The sequence below is a fragment of the Choristoneura fumiferana genome, chromosome Z (genome assembly GCF_025370935.1).
Source record: "Choristoneura fumiferana chromosome Z, NRCan_CFum_1, whole genome shotgun sequence".
In the NCBI taxonomy this organism is placed as follows: domain Eukaryota; kingdom Metazoa; phylum Arthropoda; class Insecta; order Lepidoptera; family Tortricidae; genus Choristoneura; species Choristoneura fumiferana.
The window spans coordinates 8,560,598-8,582,245 of record NC_133472.1 but is presented as its reverse complement, the minus strand read 5'-3'; the positions used below and the strand labels follow the sequence as shown (position 1 = coordinate 8,582,245).

General features: G+C 36.6%; 1 protein-coding gene across 1 annotated transcript in view; it reads right to left on the bottom strand.

Moving 5' to 3' along the window:
• Window positions 1-21,422, bottom strand: part of cac (calcium voltage-gated channel subunit cacophony) — a 59,630-nt gene extending 38,208 nt beyond the window's left edge. Inside the window, 8 exon segments of the mRNA XM_074111484.1 lie at window positions 1-104; window positions 1,690-1,910; window positions 5,568-5,723; window positions 8,254-8,354; window positions 8,634-8,773; window positions 10,178-10,310; window positions 16,007-16,141; window positions 21,279-21,422. Of these exon segments, the coding sequence (XP_073967585.1) occupies window positions 1-104; window positions 1,690-1,910; window positions 5,568-5,723; window positions 8,254-8,354; window positions 8,634-8,773; window positions 10,178-10,310; window positions 16,007-16,141; window positions 21,279-21,289 (1,001 nt within the window). The 5' untranslated portion in view covers window positions 21,290-21,422.
• Between the last annotated feature and the right edge of the window lie 226 nt (window positions 21,423-21,648).

Below are 21,648 nucleotides of genomic sequence, written 5' to 3'. Positions count from 1 at the left end.
CCGCTAAGGACACCGAGAACTAAATTGAGCATGAAGAATGAACCCAATACTATTAGAGGCACAAAGTAAATCCAATTGAATGCACTGCCTAAAGCGTCATTTGTCTGAAACAAAGGAAATTTACCAATAAAATAGGATGCATTCATAGTGTGAGTAGTACGCACGTAGAATTTACGACGGAAGATTGCCTTTATCTCTATTCTGCAACTTCACTTAAGAGGCGAGGTATACACACGTATTACTAAACTGCAATGAGCCTATGGAGGGGCTGATAGTTATCAGTATATGGATACCGTTAAAATGTATATGAAATGACTGATCTTTCAACTTAAATCACTCACATCGCAGTTTAGTAATAAAAAAAACTCACTTTTACGACACTTTTACTCTTAAGAAAGTCATACGTTAAAACGGAACTGCGAAACTTGCACACAACTAAACAATTCCTACGGCCAATGTAATTCTCTCATATTTTTGGCTGTAATGAAAAAACGCGTTCCCTTCGCTAGTGATACTTCGTCGCACCTCAGTGATTGACATTTAATTTATTTTGCTGTCGGTCATAGGAGCAACGTTAAAATGACGACGATTGATAGAATAAGCTAGGAAATATGTTTTCTTCAATAAGCCAATGATCGTAACCTGAAGTTTTACTTCAGATATCTTTATATCGGAATTATATTGAAATCTTATATTATTTGAGTGATTTACATTGAACATGAAACTACCGTGAGACTCACTCATATTAAATATAATGACCCGGATAACTCACGTCTTAAATCGAGTTTAGCTCGACATGTTTCGGGCTAATCCGTAGCCCTTCGTCTTCGGAGCTACGGATTAGCCCGAAACATGTCGAGCTAAACTCAATTTAAGACGTGAGTTATCCGGGTCATTATATTTAATATGATTTACATTGAATTCTATCGAACAAGATGTCGTTAATATTGAAAAATAGATGGCGCCTCTTGCGACGTGTCGTTACAAACTATCGTCATAGCTCGTTATTTTCAATCGAAAACACAGAGCAATCGGCGGCGCGATAGGCTTATTTTTAGTGCAATGTTGGTGACTGTGCAGCAAACGTCTCGGCCGCTCTATTAGTAAAGAAACAAAACCCTCGCCCCACCAAATGATAAACCAATCATATCAGTTGTAATCCACGCCACGTTAACATATTACGAGGGGCTGATATGTACGTAGATTTCGTAATTGTTCGTAATCGTATTCGACACGTCTCTGCGTCATTTCAATGGAACTATACCTAGTACCATCCACGAAGACGCGTGAATTTGCGAAAATTAGCCATTAATGACATTGTAATAAGAACCACGGCACGCATCATCGTGAATGGCTCTACCTATATAGCCTAAATATTAGTTGTTGCATGGTCGCCAACTTAAACTGCTGAGCATTTTGAGGAACGTTGGCTAGTAAGATGTTTGCTTTTTTACAAACAAATTGCTAGAATTTGCGATCTTATTTGTAGGTAATACGAAAGCAATCCAAAGTGGCTCAACAATTGAAGTTTGCGATGATACATTGTAGCAGAGTTGGATCTGTGAACTTTTCGAACCAACGTAAAAGTGAATTTGTGCATTTTGGTATTTATGATATGGAATACGCATAGAGCGCGCACTTCTTATGAATAAGCCTGTAATAGTAAGGTTAGTAAGTGTAATTAGCTACCCAATAGAGGATGGCAGTCCAGCCCTCCATCGTGATACACTGGAAGACTGTGAGCATAGCGAAGCCGATGTTGTCGAACGATGTGATGCCCTTATTCGGCCCCTCCCATTTCTCTAGGCACGTGCTCTTATCGTAAACACACACGTTGGCTCCTAAAGGCGCCAGAGTATCGTTGTCCGCGTTGCACGGCGTCGCACTCTCACCCTCATTCATTATTTCACCTGCGAGGAAAAGAGAACATTGTTGTCACCAAAAACATTTCATTTATTCAGTACCAGCAGAATGAGTACATTTTAGGCTATCGCTGTGGCGGAACAGAGCAAAAATCACATGACGAGAGCACATTATCGAGGCGCCTACGTGAGGTTATGTTGACGTCAGCCATAATACAAAAAATAATTTTCCCGTGGTAGGTTAGGTACTAATAATGTTCTACTGCGTTGGTACCTACATCAGGAAGAATTATTAGCTGTGTGAAATTGTAAGTGCGCAAAGCCTGTTCCTGTCATAAAAGCGATTTGTGATGAAAGAGCTGAGAGACGAAATTTTTTTTTAAGGATACCAAATTTAATATAATTGAAAAATAACCCCAACCAATCTAAGCTTCTATTTGCCAATGCGCAGTAAATACCAAAACAATAACAAAGCTCTGAGTATCAGATAATCGCTACGTATTCCACCTACGTTCTACTGTTTTGTCTATTAGAAGTAGGTATGTGAATCAGCTGAGCATCGCAGTTAAAAGAGTTGTCTCGCTTAATGTCCTAATTGGCATATATCGTATATTTATGTTTGTACTTTGAGTTTAATTTTACGAATCATAAGTGTGTGTAAATCATGCCCTGTCCACTTTAAGATTGATAAGACCGACCCATTCTTTCCCCTGGGTATCGTAAAAGGCTACTAAGGGTTACTAAGGTGAGAGTGAGCAGGAGCTCTATTGCCAAGTACGAACCCTGGGCTCCAGGCCCAGCACTGCAACACTATTTTCCCAAAAATCTCATCAAGGTTCGTTACTGATCCTCAACTGATGATCCCAACCACCCCTGTCTAGAGTGTAGCGATTTAGAAATAGGTGTAAGCCTAAATTGGGTAAAGGCTGGCTTTACAAGTAAAATTCGAAGAAAACCAAGCTTGCAGACCCCAGCTGGGACGCATAAGCCTATTTAAACTTAAGCCAGCTAGTCAGACCCGTCTGTTTGCTTATCTTCGACAAATAATTTTGTTGATATTTTGTTCTAAAAAAATTTAGATTCATTTTTAACATTCACTTAATATTCGTGTAGCTGATGAATGATGATAAAATTATGCGGCATCTATCTAGCAAACCGTAACACAACTGCATAGTTGCAATGCTTGGCTTTATCAAAAGATGGCGCCAGTGGACATCGCTCCATGAAAAAGGATCGGAGTTAGGCACTCTAGCTGTGACTAGAGCTATTTGCTGAACCCGCTAGATGCCGTTAGAGGCGATACTACAGCGTTTATAGCGGATGTGCAATTGAGGGAATTGTGGAATAGCTTTTTCATTCGAAAAGAGATAGAAAAAGTAATTTTAAAGTATCAAACCGAAAAGAAACCGATTCGCAATATTCGTTCAGTCGATCAGGTGCTTTTACAATAATAGTAGGAAGATTTAAATTATTTGGTCTAGATTTTTTTTCACATTAATTGAATTTACTTACTTTTAATTTAGGTGTTTATTCTTCTTTTTGATTTTGGGCGTTAAGTATATTTTAAGAATACACATCTGTTTTATTTTATAAAATAGGAATTTTTGCAGTAGGTAAAAACCATTCCATTCGCATACAACAAATGTCTAAAAACATAATGTGATATTCATAGTCATCATAAAGCCAATCAGAGTCGCGTTTTTCATTCTCATACTGCTACTACTTAATTGAACTCTAGGTGAAAGAAAACTACATGTTATTCAGATTAAAATTATAAAAAATAAGATTAAAAATGGGATGTGTGTAGTATAGATCTAGTAAGAACTATTGTAGATTGGCTATCGCAGCATTGCCTGCGTATTTGGTCTCCTATTCATTTTATCATTTACGTGCCATCCCAACAATAACAGGACAAGGAAGTTTTAAATGTACGATCGTGTCATGATGGTCGCTCACCAATTAGTTTTTCAATTATTATTAAAATGATTTTCTAAAAAAGTTCAATCTGAGCATTCATAGCCATTGTCATCAATAAAATGTGAACGTAATAATTATTATAAGATAGTTCAAAAATGATTTGAACGAAATTTCTCTTCACTTGTTTATTCAGGTTCAATATTTTGATAATCACATCATCATCAACGAACCATAATGAAAAACATAGTTATAGTAAACAATCATCTTAACACGCTTATGGTCTCCTACGAGTACTTCCGTAAAATATAACCAGAACAATGGTTCCTTGCCGCGAAATATATTATATTAATAATTTTAATAATGTCGATACATTCAGCGCAGGAAATACTGCGAAGCAAATACTAAACGGGCACCTGTTAGAGTTTTGGAGTATTTATATATCGCAAGGCAAGTTATAGTAGGTACCACAGCTAAATAACAATATGAAATAAAATATAATTCGCTTTCCAAAGCAATAATAATTTAGGAGCACATAATAAAAATTGGAAGTATTAAAAAAAAAGCTTTGCGTTATGTAAAACAATCATAAAAATAGTAAATAAAATAATAAAGCACGTAGTATCGCACGGCGATCGCGTTTCCAAACAACATGCTGACGTAAGAAATTTTGTGTTTAGTCTAATCATTATATCGAAATGATCTCCGTAAATGTACCCGCAGCATAAATATTACACGCATACTTAATCTTAATTTACAGAGTACGAAATATATTCACTTCAGAATTTTATGCCTTTAAACTGAACTGATTCTCCGACTGTGTTTACTGCTTACACCCAAGTTTAACTTTGAATCAACAATTCCAGGAAACTGCAATATGAGCGTAGTATTTATGCCATCGCGACGAGAGGTGCACCTTGCAGTTTTTCTAAGAACTAAAATGAAACTGAACGCAATCCGAGGTAACTATAATTTAATTACTATTATGATGTCCCTGTTCAGTTTTCACATACACACACACAAACATCACGCCTGTATGCCCAAATGGGGTAGGCAAAGCACACGAAACGTTACCGTTCAGTTTTCAAGGCAAAGAGATACATTGCTCGATGGTGCACTATCGTCAGGGGGGCTACTACGAAATTCGTAAATCGAAGTCCGTATCGTACCGTCCCTCTCACACTCGTATTAAATAATATAAGTGTCAGTGGGACGGGAAGATACGAAGTTCGAATTTTGCACTGCGTAGTATAGGGCTAGTTCATGCATCGAGTAAATTTAAAAGTAAGACCATTAACGATATAAATTCGCTTGCGAATTCGCAGTAGCATGATTTAAGATACAAGTGGGTAAAAATTGCACGACTCACAAAATTTAATAAATAATGTAATTAAATGAAAATAATCGCAAAATAAACTAGTACAGTCGCGCTCATAAACTAGTGTGCAAAAATTTTATCAAAAATATCTGAACACGCGTCTACGCATCTGCGTAAAATATCTATTTTGATCAAATTTTTGATCACAAGTTTATGAACTCGACTGTACAATGTAGTTGTTACTTGTAAAACGGCACACTAATCGGTTGCCTATTAAAAGTAAGTCTAAACCTCATTTAGACTAGACGGCGCGGTGGGTGAAATATCGCGCAAACGAACGATTGCCGGCGATGATCGACTTATAAATGCCGCTTACGCTGCCGCGCAATATAACTTATCTTGCATGATATTTTCCGCACCGTCTAAATGAGACTTAACAATAAAACAGCTCGTTAACAAAACAAAATACTTACTAATATCTTCTAAGCTATAACAAGTCTTATGCAACGCCCCAGAGTAGAACTCCAGGCCGATGATGGCGAATATAACGATAGCGAACAGCACCAACAGTCCGATTTGCAGCAACGGTGCCATGGCCTTGATGATAGACTTCAGTACCACTTGCAAACCTACATGGGAAAACAAATGTTAACCATTTTTATTACACACTGCAGTCAAATCGATAAACTCAAAATATTTATATCCTTTTATCATTTTAGCGTACCGTATCTCCGTCACGTAGCATCGACTAATATCATATTCGTTAGTTTGAACTCATAAATCAGATTATTTGTATTGCATGATCACCTATCTATTTATTTCTTCGGGTTCAAACACTTCAAACTAATGATCGTGATGTTCGTCAGTGCTACGTGACACGAGATGTGATTCGCTAAAACGATAAAGATGTGGTTACCCTTATGCGTGCAAGGCTAGCACAAGCAACGTCATTGTTATTGTCGATAGAAGCGCTCTTTTCAAGGTGGGCGGAAAAAGTAACCTGACAACCAGTAACCAAATTAGCTGTTCCATTATTCTAAGATGACACTTGGAAATTCGCTTGCGTTACGGCTGTATATTAACAATATTAAACTGATTAATGAAATTTAGCACTTAAAGCAATTGTTGATATGGGGAGGTATATCTCCATTAATTATTTCTGTTTTTGTTTAATGACAGTTCTGATCCTTCAATCTTTAGACTCAAACTGCCATTCGGTCCCGAAAATTTGGAAGTCGACTATGTGCTAGGTACTTTATTGTAAAATACGAGTAAGTCAATTTCTTGTATTTTCTGAAAATTAATCTGAAAGCAGGTTAAGTCTAAAGATGATATGAATTATTATATGAATGTTGTTACCACCGATCCATCATCACACCACGTCAGTACAATGATATAAAACAATAATAAATTGGAATCCACTAATTTGACATGAGAAAAGAATAAGGAATAACAAAATGAAAACGTGCACAAGAACAATGGAATTTTGCTGTTGCATAAGTTAATAAAAACATAAGAAGCGCGTTACTCATTCGAAGAAATTTATCATACATTAATAGTTATGTATTTATTCAGCATGCGTAAAACATGCCACTGTCGTGTCTTTCACGAAATTTTTTGATTTCTGGGTAAAGAATGTATGACGTGACATTCATTTTAAAATGCATACCATTTTCACCGTGTTTTTAAGGTGTTGAACGCTGTCATTTTAGTTAAAAAAAATGTTAGCAACGTAATCTCGTTGCCCAACGATTCATATTCGTATTATTGTTGTGCACCTTTATGGTAAAACAAAATCCCATGTGTATGTTAAAATTGCATACCAAACCATTCCCACTTATCTTTTACAAAAAAATATAATCAAACCTTACTTACAAGTATACAAACGAGGCGTGTAACACCAAAAAAGCACGGTAACCAAACAGGCAAGTCTCAATAACATTATGAAAATAATACAACATTATGCAACAGCCAGTGCATGTAACAACGACGTAAACTATTCTAAGAATGTGCTAGAACTCACTAGGGACGCCCGATACTAATTTAAGGGGCCTCAGCACCCTAATGGCACGCAAGGTCCTGAAGTCGACGTCGGGCGCGACCTCCGGCAGCTGCGTGATGATACTGCCAAACACACACCACTCGATACTATAGCTTGAACTAGCAACTAAATTGAAAATAAAATCTCTACTTGGGCCTCACTCCACTGGCTATGATCCGCGGTCAAAAGGCTTCATGCCGTAAGTCCAAGGCGGCCGCTCGAGATGACCGGGCACGGACCGTAAAACAAGAATTCTATTTATATTCATTTAACATTGCCACCGAAGTTATTTACTTCAATGTCTCTTAGCAGAAGTATGACTTAAATTCTTCACTGCTCAGATCGTACTTACAATAGGATTCTAGTTACAGTTATTTACAGAAACATAAGCGGATTGTAACTTTACTTATTATATATATTTTTCCTGAGGAAAACATTCTCGGAAATGTTCAAGTACTTTTTCTCTGAAGCGCTTGTAGTTGTTGTATAAGACTTATTGCTTCGTTTTTTTTATATTGCGAATTGAAGAGTGAGTAAGCCGGTGGTGGGAGGCCGGGAGCGTGCTTGTCGGGTGAGAGTATCCGACCGCCCAAACACACTCCTTGCTTTGTTCCAAAACATTTCGACTAGCTTCATTTTCTACGAGACTAAAGTATTGTCACTAATTAGTCTTGATTATTGATGATCTAATCACATGTTATATCTCACGCACTTTATTCTAAATACGTCATATGTTTTAATTAATAACTAAAATATATAGTTCTTTTATCTAATTTTAATAAGTTTTAGCCTTTTTATACACATACCAAAATCGTACTATTATATGCAACACGTAGCCCAAAGTACATAAAACATTTTCTCATAATAATGATAAATGATATAAAAAAGTCACACATCTTCTAAAATTGTTACAAAACTTCTGTAATATAAATGTCGAGGATTCGACGCTACTTTTTTTTTACTAAATATTATTTAGAAAAATCTATTTTCAAAACTAGCGATATAAAATCATTAATCTACGTTAAAAAAGGTCGTAAATTGAAAATATCTAGCGAGAACGTTCTATACAATAATAAGTTAGGTATTATGTGAACTTTCCGCCAATTACTGTGAATTACTTGGTATCCGCGAGACGAGCTTCAGCGGGCGGAGCACTCTGAATGAGCGTAGCATGCGCAGGTCTACGTCCACGTTGTATTCGGCGAATATCGTCATCGACCTAGTTGTCGATAGCATTCGTTCAGTAACAGTAACGGACAGGTTCCTGTGCTAGGCTGGCCGAGGGCCACGCCATTGTTACAACAAAATGGCTGCCGAGTGCCTACTCAATTATTAATTTTTAAATATAATAACGTCACTATTATTGCTTTTGCAACGAAATTCTCAATAGAAAAATCCATTTTCATTACGTTAAGCCACAATGTCTTATTGCAAAAACAAAATTTAATCTTACAGCTACAGTAAATATATAGGTGAAGAATAAATGTTGATTACTCACCCAGTTACTACAACGAAAAAATCCATAATGTTCCAAACGTTTCTAAGATACGATCCCCTGTGTAAAACAAAACCTAAGGCTAAAATTTTTAACGAGGCTTCTACACAAAATATTCCTAAAAAGTACGCCTCGGTCCTTTCCTGTAACAAAAAACATAAACATCACGAGTTACCTTACCACTTACATAGAAAAACTTATATCTATGGAAATGCACAACAAATATAGTAAGGCAGCCATGTTGAAATAAAGCTCATCGGATTTGCGCATGGTAAATAGAGATCTTGAGAGTGACCAACCGACAATCCGTAGTTTCTCTAAAAGTGGTATCAGACAGTTCATTGGTTCTGAGTTCTGGTTAAAAAGAATTAAAGTAATTAAAAGTTCAATATCTCAAAAATGGCTGAACCATTAAACATTAAATAAATAAATAAATAAATATCACGGGACAATTCACACCAATTGACCTAGTCCCAAAGTAAGCTTAGCAAAGCTTGTGTTATGGGTACTAAGCAACGGATAAATATATTAAACTTATCTTATTAGTTGATATCGATAAAAAAGACGAATAAATGTTGTTTAATTTTAAGAATTTAATTAAGAAGAAAACGAAATTAATATACAAAAATAAACAAAAAGTAGGCCGTACTTTTATCTTCTATAATCTGAATAGTCAGCTTTCCATGAAGATGAACGATCTTTTTTCTTGCGAGACATTTTTAACCGACTTAAAAAAAGGTAGGTTTAATTGATCGGAATGCTGAATAATATTGCTGTACTGGATGAATTTATTAATGTAATTCCAATGGTTGTCAAAAATGACTCTACACAGACAGATATCGGTTGTTTATAGTTGCGATAAGTATAAATTAAAGAGGTTTGCACATAATTAAATGTATTCAAAGTTAGCCATTCCTTATGATAATGATGGTTAACAATTACTTTTTATCGATGTCGATAAACTTAGTCGATTTTTAATTAATCACTGGTACATTTTTGCTCCCGTCAATCTGGAGTTTGCTAATAAGAAATGTCAGAAATGTTAGTTATCATTTTAAATGACCGCACACTGCGTACATTTTGCTAAGCGCAGCCGGGCTCTGCTAACACTGGATATTCATAGATACCTACCTACAAATTTGTATGGAACCCACATCAACGTGTCTTAATTTTCATTCACTCAAAATTACACGTCAGAACGCCAAGTGATACAAAAATATCGTATTATTCATCCAATCCGACCATGTTGGGAATGAACTTCATTGGACGACATATTGCAAGAAAAACGTGTGTTATCTTGGTATAAGGGAAAAATAGAGCATTTATTTGAATACCGTCTGATACCACCTTTATTGTAATGCAGATTGACGATTGCCCGACCATCTTCAAGCCAAATTTTAGCAATACGAGTATAATATAGATTCATGCGTAGCTGCAGCTTGCGGGGTAACCGAACCAGTTTTCTGTAATGGATTATTCAAGACACGCAACTTATTGCTGATAATGATTTTACTCGTAAAGTGAATGTTTAAAGGGAGAGTACTTACCAGATTCTGTGCTAAGATGGTCTTATCGCCGTTGGGCAAGTGCTCCTCCAGCGCTAGCACCACGCAGTTGGCGATGATGGTAAGCAGCACCGCGTACTCGAAGGGTGGCCACTCGATGATGAATTTTGTGTACCTGGAATAACAATACCGTTCCATTCACTTTGTAGTTTGCAAGACAATGCTGACCCGATTACATATTAGCGCATCAAGTGCCTTGAAATTTGAAGCTCAATTTTTGTGATATAGTGACCATGCACACGTGACCGTGAACATGTGACCGTAGGGCCTCTTTCCTCAGTCAACAAATGCTAATAGGCATTGGCATACAATAAAAAAACGTAATCAGTCTTATGGGCACCCTGCCCGATCTGGGGTGCGACAGGTTCAAAAATCTTAGAATATTTAAATTAGTTTTTTTTTCTTTGCTTCTTTACTAACTTATTTTTTATTTTTTAATATTTTGTATCTTAATACCTTCTCGAATGTAATTTGTTGATTTCTTGTATTTCACGTTAAAAGCGTTTATACCTGCCGAGCTGGCAACGTTGCATTTTTGTTAGTTTTTCTCGATTATTCCATAAAAATTGAATGAAAATTAATAATGTTGTCTGTTAGAACCCTTCTTAATATATAAGTTAATGTGTCTACTCCAATAATTATTCGTGATAGACTTCTATATTCCTTAAAAACGAATTAATGTTTATGACTGGTTCTTAAAGAAAATAAAAGTCTATAACGAATAATTATTGAAGTACACACATTAACTTATATATGAAGAAGGGTTCAGACAACATTATTAATTTTCATTCAATTTTTGTGGAATAATCGAGAAAAACTAACAAAAATGCAACGTTGCCAGCTCAGCAGGTAAGTATAAACCCTCTTAATAAGTGCTTGAATGCTACTGTGAATTCATATAACTTTGCTGTTTTACTAAGGACCACTATATCAATGCGTGTATGTGTTTAGGGCACTGGGTGAAAGTCTAATGAACGTGCGTGGGCGTCTGGGCTCCGAGTAAAGTTAGCAGAAGTTAAAAAAAAAATGCCGGACATACATGCGTATTATATCCAAGGCGTATATAGCGTAATACCTCTATTTTTCGATAAAAAACAAAAAGCATTTCTCAATAACGCATCAATTTTCGATAATGCGAGCTATTTAATCAGGCGTTCAGTCTACGTCCGTAATGCACTTAGCGACAAGGAGCGAAGTATGTCACCTTAACGTAAGTACCGTCGGCGTTGAGAGCCCATTAACAGCTATATCAACCTGTGCAAACACCTAGTACCTACCTAGTGCTTTGCGCGCACTTAACACTATTGTCTATGTAAAGAACTAAGACTTGAGAATAAAAGAACTGTTAACAGGAAACGGTGGATGAAGGAAAATGTTTTCATTATATTTATGTCCGAGAAATTAACTGTATTATGAAAATCAAGGGGAAATATTGTGTACTAATTAATGTGGTGCGACTAAGATAGCAGAAGCATATTAAAAGGTCCAACTCTCCACCCATAGCAGGACAATTATCAATTTTTATCAAACGCTATATGATAAGAGTAGAAAAAGATGGTCAATGAGATCGCAAGTCTTTGCGCGTTGGACTACATGGCTTCTAGTTTCAATATATGTATGTAAGTGGTGTCGAGTGGGCTGATGTGCACGGGACGCAGTCATATTAAGGAATAAGACAGGAATAAGTAGACTATAGACTTTCGTTACGTAACAAAATCACTGGGTCCTGTGCTTTTGGCGGCGCTTATCAAATGTACGGACAAGAGTTTCGTCTTAACTAGGTTTGCTGCAAATCCAATAATAAATACCACTTAATCCGAAAGCCCTTAGTTGATTACCCAAAATACATTTTACATTTTGCAGTATGACTAAGTATCTACCTACTTAAGGAGCACTTTAGGTTCGCATCAAGAAACTGAACACAATATTTAATTAGACGTTTAATTTCGCGCGAACAGAAAGTCAAATGCGATCTTCATGTTAGCTGGTGAATTTTGAACTCAAGTTTATTAATTATGGCCTTTAAGCTGACTAGACAGCTGACTTACTGTTTACCGGCGGAGAGTTACTTATTTAGGTGTATTTGCGCAGGTCGACCATAAGTACCACAAGTCGTCGTAACGTGCATAGGAGAGTATATCGATATCCAGATATCAGATTAAAGCATTAGCTGCCGGCTTCAAACCCAATACTTCTTTAAGTGCTGCATACGCACATATGCGTTTAACTGGCTGCAAAATCATGGCAATGACAATGGGCAAAAATCAAAACACTAACAATAATATGTCATAATACAACACGTCATGTACCAAACCACCTAAATTGTGATCCACTGTGGAACCCTTTTTCAGAAAAAGTCATAGTGTAATCGTATTGCTCGACAAGGGATTTCATTATGAAACTTATTATGAGAACGTTCTCCAGATCAGAAATCAAATGATGGCTGCCTGGTCACCACCACATAATGGTGTTGATGACTTTGACATAAAAAGTCAAAGTCAGCCAACCCGCCAGGTATCGTCAGGGTTAATCATTATTTTTATCATAGAAATACAAGTAAATAGTAAAAAGAGAATATCCAGTTAAAAAACTCATTGTTCCGTGACCTGCATTGAAAGACGATTCATATTCGATCGAGCTCCCAGTTAACGATATCCATGTTTTATTATTAACATACATAGCATACATAAGCATGCCAAATATTAGGACATTCACTTTAAATGCTGTCTGTATGAATTCGATGTGGCCAATACGTCTTTAAAATGAGCCTCGCTGTGATTTCATACTCGTAACGAAATAATGGATATTTACTGCACTAAGAAAACATAAGCAGGATCCCTCTGACCATGGGGTTTTAAATATAAGTGTCGAGTAGTTTTACTCTCATAACTTAGCTATTTTTGTTCTGCAACTTTTTAAAACATGACCAGTGTTCATTGTATTTTTTTCATACAGATTTAATGTAATTTTTTTCAATGATTTATGCAATACAATACTAAGGGGCTGTTTCACCACCCATCTCCAGTCTCCGTCTATTCGAACAAAACAAATAGAGACGGCATCACATTTAACCGTCAGTTAACACCAATCAATGGGTGGTGAAAAAGCCTCTAAATTGGCAACACACTGATAAGTATTATCTTAAAGAAATGACAAATGTCAAATTATTTAAAGGCCCCCGTGCCAAGGAAATTACCCATGCCACAGTGATAACACCTCCATGTCTGATACACTGATTTAAATATTTAACTTGAGGGATAGTGTTGAAAAATATGAATAAGAAGCTAAAATTTAATTCAACAGGTGAGGTCTTAATTAGCTCATTGCTTAGGCTCATTGTTTAATTATTTACAATTAATTATACTGTTAAAACCAACGCTATCTCACATTAATTATCGAAGTGAAATTTCCTGTAAGCTTTTGAAAGAGCTTGTAAGCTCATAGACAAAAATATTAGCAGGGTAACAAATAATTTAATTTCATGATTTTTTTATTGATATAAAGTAACGCCTGATTCAATAAATTAATTAAACAAAGAATTTGTATTTTTTTAAAGTTGTCCCTTATATGTGTGTATCTAAACAGAAGCGATTCCTAGCTAGTACCTAGCAATTTTCGTTAGACTTAATTGTGACCGCTATCAATTTTTGAATTAGAGAAATTGGTATCCGATTACCTACAGATTACTGATTATAAAGCATCGTGTACAAAATAATACTGTAAGGAGCTCATATACGAGTAAAACCGACAATATAAATTTTGAGTTCGCTAATTTAAATTAAATTAATTAAATTAAAATTAAAAAATTAAATTAAATTAAAAAATGTTTATTGCCAACAAACTTAAAATAAATAAATAAAAGAAAAAATACCGTAGTTTGCTAAAGGTTTGGCAATTTCCTCGAATTCAGGGTTAAAAGTGCACATACTCCTACCTGGCGAGCAACAAAGGTTTTCAGTCTGCTCTCGTATTCAACCACGGCTGAATATTTTATAACGGAACCAGGATATCTGCCTCACTCCAAACTATTCCGACCTCCGCATTGTCTCGACCATTGTAAACGAAAAGCAAGTAACAATAACGGAAAATGTTAGCTCGAGTTAAAAAGTGGAGTTGATGTGCTCCTACTTTGGACGGCCATTGTTTGAAAACATTGTTCCTTCAATTTCCTTCTTGGTTTAGATTGAATGACCTGGATTCAAGTAGGTACTTACTACGTGGCCTAACTGTTTGTTAAAAAAATAGATTTCGTATACGGATTATTTTATTCATAATATCATAAGACATGTAATGATTAACGATTAATCACGTGAGTCATGTGAGAGTCTACCCTTGATCATGATGCATGTAACTGCGCCGAAATATTGCATTAAACAGTACCGAGGCCGTACCCAAAATAGTTTTCGTTTATCTTAATTATAAATACAATCTAGGGCTAGAACTGAGCGTTATTTTCTGAAACTGTTTCTTGTTAAGTAACGGAGTAACAGTTTTGTGCCGAAACGAAAAACAGTTTATTTACACTTCGACTTGAGAAACGACACCACAGACTATCACATACATGCATTGACTTGAGGAAATTTTCTCACAAGAAAAAATAACAGGTTCTTATCTTAAACCTGTTTTCACAGCAAACGTTTTATAAAATAAAAAACTGTTTCTTGAACCAAACTGTTTCGTGAAGCAAACTGTTCAAATATCCTAAGGAGCTACACTTCAAACCAAAATTTTCGTTTCCTTTGAAACGAAACCGAGCCGTAGCAAAGAAACTTTTTTTTTAAGTAACTGCTTCTCGAAACTGTTACTTGGCAAAAATAAACTGTTACCTACGTTACGTTACGTTTCACAAAAAATACGTAACGACGCAGCTCTATCTAGGGCTCTTCAAGGCTAGAGTGAATAGGCTGTTACTGAACCAGTGAGATACGGCTTTGGCCCATCTGCACTTAACATCAGGTGAGACAGGGGTCAATCACGGTCAGTTTTATCTAAAAAAAAAACAAGCAGGGTGCGGTGAGCCGGGGGCGGAACGCGCGCGCCACTGCTGGCCACTACTTGTGACCGAGTGAGTACTCGCAACAATCCCTCGCAACACATTTATCTCGAAACCACGCCCACACGAATGACTTTCAAAAGTAGTATTATAATTTCTGTCTGGCCCACACTAACAACTTTTTGTTCTCAAGGAATCGTTGTATATTTCACTAAGTAATCGTACTGCTGATAAAAACAAATGACAATAGAGAAACCATTCACCGCGTCACTCAGCGGTGCTCATAGGGCGGTATGTTTAAATATTCAGCGATTTTGCGGTGGTTTTTTTTTCATTACTGTTTCAGCAAGTATTATTAAAAGAGATAAAGCTCAGGACTAAATTATGAAAACTTTGCAGGTGGTAGGACCTTGTGCAAGGTCCGCCCGGATTGCTACCTCCATCTTGCTCGCTAATCCTGCCGTGAAGCAGCAGTGCTTGCACTGTTGTGTTTCGGCGTGGAGAGTAAGACAGCCGGTGAAATTACTGGCACTTGAGGTATCCCATCTCAGGCTTCTAGGTTGGCAACGCATCTGCAATACCCCTGGTGTTGCAGATGTTTATGGGCGGTGATGATCTTTTACCATCAGGAGACCCACTTGCTCGTTTGCCAACCAGTCGAATAAAAAAAAACTAAAGGCAATAACCGAAGTTAGATTTTGTGTGATCAAAATTCTTGCGATTTGTCTATCCGTTGCGCTTATAAACAGTGGGATGGTAATGACGTTTAACCGACCGGTCAAAAGGCTAAAATATTCGGCCAGGGTTCAATGACTTACCTCCGAATAGGATTTTCGTCGGAGAGTATGAAGAGCGAGGTGGGCCCCGGAGTAGCGGGCTGGTGCGCGCCGCCCATGGTATCAGCTGCCGCCGCGCGCGTCTGCGCGCCGGCCGCCTCTTGCGCTGCCGCCAACCTGGAACCACGCAATAAAAGTGTCAAGAGTCACCGACCGTACATATTTTAAGTCAAGTCCTACCCGTCTCGTGTTATGTCTGTACGCTGTGTAAAGGTGCAGGCTGAAAATCAGCGCGGTGAAGCATAGTCCTCACCGCACATGCTGAGCCTGAACCTTTTGCCTCATAGCTGAGCATGTACCTTCTCATTAATATGTGTTTCTTTATGAGCAATAAATGTTTTTTCTTTCTATCTTTCTTTTCAAGAACAAGATGGGTCCGATCAGATCTGATCGGATCAAGATTATTACCCCCTCCCTCCCTTTAATTTAATGTTAATGTTTGCTATAATGTTTGACGACCGGATGCCCAGTGGTTAGAGAACTTGACCACAAAGCTTGAGGTCCCAGGTCCGATACCCGACCGGGGCGAATATTTGTATGAATAATACGAATGTTTATTCTCAGGTCTTGGATGTTTAAATATTTACGTATGTATTTATCTATATAAGTATGTTTATCTTGCCTAGTATCCATAGTGCAAGCTTTGCTTAGTTTGGGACTAGGTCCATTGGTGTCAAGTGTCCCATGATATTTATTTATTATTATGTAAATGTTTCATTTGCCAACTGTTTCGTTTCCCAGCTCTCAATTTTCTCCGAAACCAAAAAAAACTCAGTATATTTTCTTATGCTTTTATAGAACACAGTAAAGGTTAGGTTATGTTTGTTTTATGAAAGTTCCGGAAAAAATGAAGTTTCAGAGAAAATCCTGAGTTGCCTAAGGAAACAGTTTGGCAAATGAAACATTTGGGAAACGTGAGTTGGGAAAAGGGAGAGAACCCTTTGATAGCTATATGTTGGCCTTTGTACATCTTTCTCTTGTTCACTGTTGGTTTCGTCATTTATGTACATACATAAAGAGGCAAATATCAAAAAATAAAAATCACGGGACAATGATGGTTTTCACAGAGGTGAAATATCGCTAGATGGCGTTAGCATCGTGAGGTCCGTTTGACATGATTGGTTAAATAACTAAATGAGCAAACGTTAAACGTCAAACGGATCTCACGATACTAACGCCATCTAGCGATATTTCGCCTCTGTAAAAACCCTCATTGACCTAATCACAAACTAAGCAAAGCTTGTACACTCCGTGTCAGTTGATAATAATCTCGATGCGACCTTCCCCTATGCTGTCTTGGAGTGTACTGGGGTTAACTGAAGCAGCAAGAAAAATACGAACGTTTTCGAGAAAATATGAAGAAAAGAATTAATTTACAACATCTGTAATTGCAAAGCTATGTCAATGCGCCCCTGCACCATTATTTACGCAGTGACTAACTTAAATCTCTATGTACTTATATACCTGTGTTTTCTGTACTGCTTACTGTGTTGGTGTGCAATAAAGAGTTATTGTATTGTATTGTATGTCCGTGAACAGAAATGGAAGGACAGATAAAATATTGTTAGCTTCATTCCCTCAACACTCTGTTAATAAAGCCTGTTAACCCATAATACTAAATTTAGTGAGGTTGATATATTTTGTGTGGCATTATGTCCCTTTTGGATGGATAAAATCTCATTCCTTCATTCAAAATTGTATATTTACAACTATATTTGTTTTTAGCCGGCAAACTGTTTTCGGATCAATTTTCCCGTTCTTTCATACATATAATTGTATTAATAATAACCGGTGGCAGCTTCATTGGTTTATGTCAATTGTAACTATGCTTAGGTTTAAGAATAATGTACCCACCGTTTGTGCACAAATAAACATTAAAACATCAGAATTAAAAATAAATACTAACCCCTGTTTCACCATCCATTGATTAATTTTATTTGACGGATAAACGTGATGTCGCCTCTGTTTGTTTTGTTCGAATAGACGGAGACGGCATCACATTTATCCATCAAATAAAATTAATCAATGGGCGGTGAAACAGCCCCTTAATGTAACAGCTATCTATAACATCGGAAAATTAAATATAGTGAATAGATTTTGTATAGTATCTACAAGTTAAGACTTGGTAATAGGTAAGCGTTAAAAGTTGTTATGTTTTACAATTTGAATAGTGTAATATACCGAAAATACAAACTGAGACATGGATGCACAGAAAAACCAGAAAAAGAGACCAGCACTGGGAATCGAACCCAGGTCCTCAGCATTCCGTGCTGCGTGCTATAACCCCTACATCACTGCTGGACTCAGTGCACTGGTTGTCTCAGTTTGTATTTTCGATATGGTTTCACGGGATACCCGTAAAAGTAACAAATTTGGAGTTGAAATGAAAAATACAAAAAAACTCCAAAAAACAATCATAGTGTAATATACATTTTCGATAAACACATTGGAAGTTCTCATAGTAAATATTTTATGAAATTATGATACACTCGTACGTACGGCGACAATTACTGAATAGGAATAAGCGGTTTATATTTTTTACCACTAGCTAAATAGTTTTTTATACCCGGTAACAAACATCCACAGTTGTTCTGATTAATAAAAAAAAGAAGTTCTAAATCCAAAGATTTTGAATTATGTACACGTTCATGACAATTACCCATACGATGATTACATGCCAGCACGAACACTGAAAGCCTCAATAAGTAGGTAAATAAGTTACCCCAGGCAGTCGTTAGATTCAGGGCGGATGCAACTATTTCAAATGCAACTAATTCATGTCAAATGGAAGTTAGATTATCAATCTGAAACTCATATTTAACTAGTTTTCTCAAAATTACAATGTTCAGAGGGGTCAATTCTGTTCTGGAGAACAACTTAAAACGCTTTCTACAACTCTATTTACTAAAGGCAAAAGGCGAGGGCAAGTCACACCTGCACATAACATTGAAAAGGAGTCACAGTGAAAAGGAAACCTTTTACGCGGTACCACTGACGGAAATACGGAACGCGATACTTGGAAAAGTTGAAGAAAAGCTATGAAGGGCTTTAAAGATGCAGTTAGATTTTTACAATCGAATGAAAATAATGGACATTTGTTTTTAGACGACATGTAATTTTAACAATAGTACGTTGTGCATTAAGGGCCGTAAGAAGGGGATTACTAACGCGAGTCTACTGGAAGGGCTTTTAATGACTAGTTTGTAATTCCCTTACTGCCTGTGATACACACAATGATTTTCATCACATTGCGAGGAAAAAAAATGCAAAAAATAAAATTAGGTATTTTGTGTCTAAACACTTTACAGATCGGCAAGAGAAAGACGCTAAGAAAATAATGGCTACCCGTCAATACAGGGGGGCTAATACGAAATTCGAAAATCGAAGTTCATATCGTACCGTCCCTCTCATTCTCGTATTAAATAATATTAGCGTCTGCGATACGATACGAACTTTGATTTTCGAATCTTTATCTTCTATGACGAAGCGTACAATAATATATTTGTTCGTTGTATTACAGGGCATGCAAAATTACTATTTTTGATTACCGGCACTACAAGTGCTTGCACTAAATATTGGCATTGGTGATGATTGCAAGTGTTATTGTAATATTGTTAAAGTATTAATGAACTTTGTACACTGCACATAAGGTAGGTGTATGTACTCAGTATGATTCATAGAATAAACAAGTCGATCTTTCATGTGGTTGTTAGACGACATCGTTTGAAGTTTAACTTTGTATAAAACTCGTCTGAAGGCGGGTTTTAAGGACGAGTCAAGTTTACACGTGCAACTACGAGACTGGGACTAAGAAAAATACCTGGAACTAGTTATCTCGTTAGTTAGGGCACGTGCCGTACGATATGTATATGCATAGCATAGATATATTGCAAGTATGCAAAGTAGTTAGTGCTAAAGTCAGACGTAAACTTACACGTGTAGGTATACCTGGATTCGAGCCGAGGCCGCAAGGGAGCATTTTATACGCGGCATTTTGAACTTTTAACAGCATGTTGTATTCTACATTACCCTGTACTGGCGGGAGCATGAATTTAACGAAAAAAATTAAGGGGATTTAAAAATGCAAGACGTCTTGGAGGACTGTGCTAAATGTTGTAGGATTTCTCGAAACTCTCGTGCTGGGAACAACACTGACCAAAATGTCGAGTCAGATTCATTGAAGCCGCGATCTGGCCCTATACTAAGTGCAAAATTCGAACTTCGTATCTTGCCGTCCCGCTTATGCTTATATATTTAATACGAGAGTGAGAGTGACGGTACGATACGAACTTCGATTTTCGATTTTTTTAGTAGCTCCCCCGGGGCCTTGTCTAACACACTTGGAGTTACAATCGTTTTCACCACTTTTTTCTGTCACACGGTATAAGACGAGAGTAGAAGACAATACGGCCTCTGGTCACCAGCGGGAAGCGAACAGGTCACACAGCTGTGAGTCATTTCTCTGTTCATTGCGCAGCCGAGAGTCCCGGCGCATATTGCTGACCCTGCAGAACCCGTAATGAATACAGACCGCGCACCGCCCCGCTGTCCGCTAACGTTTAATTTCGCTGCCTCACATCATAACTCTCATAAGTAGGTAGGTACAATCCAACCTAGTAAAGTGAATTAAGCAAGAAAAGTTTCGATGACTTTATTTTGTTTGATACTAGGTACTTAATGACTAATATTATATTTTTACCAAAATCTGTTTTATTGGAAGTCTATTTTTATTTCTGATTTCAAAATAAACTAAGTGTTAGTGGTAAATGATAAACTCAGTTCATTTTGGTCCTAGCAAATGTTCATTTTAAAGAGAATTTATAACAAATACATAGATAGATACGGATAGTTTTAGAAGCGTCATAATCTTTAAACCTACGTAAAGTAAATGGAAAAGTAAACAAAATGAACCCAAAATGAATGAAGGTTAGGTTAGTTTTATAGAATTCTTGAAACATTTACAGTTTCAGAATGAACTGCATTTGTCCAAATAAATCATTTGAGAAACGAATTATTTGTATACAAATGTTTTGGTTAGTCACATAGTGAATCCGTTACTTGACCTCTTAAAGATCATGACTTTGTTAAAGATACCTATTGTTGAAAAATTAATAGATTTTTACATAATTATTTATAGGTTCATTGATGTCTAAATCTATTAATAAATATTCAACAATTCTTAAACAAAATCACAAGTTTCAACAGGTCAAGTTACTTTTGTTCACGGTTCTTGCTAAAAACTATAAAAACTTACGAAACATCCATTCCAAGGGTTCCACGGGCATTTGTATGGTTGTAAGTTCAATAAATTTGTAGTCGCCTAATCTGCGATACTACATAATATTTTGTTGTTAACCACTTACTTAACCATAAACTTTAAACGGCTGTCATCTTAACACTTGTATTTTGAATTTATGTTTTGTCAAATCACGTTCATAAATATACCCTCCATTTGGGTCATCGTTCATCCACCATTACCTCTCATATTTCGTTTTCTACAATTTTTTTTACCGTACAACGGCAAAAACTACTAGACACTGGCAAAATTGTCCTCCGATGCCATATTTTTTTACCCTCTTTTTCAAAAATTGTTTTAAAAACTGTCTTTTACTCGACACTGATAA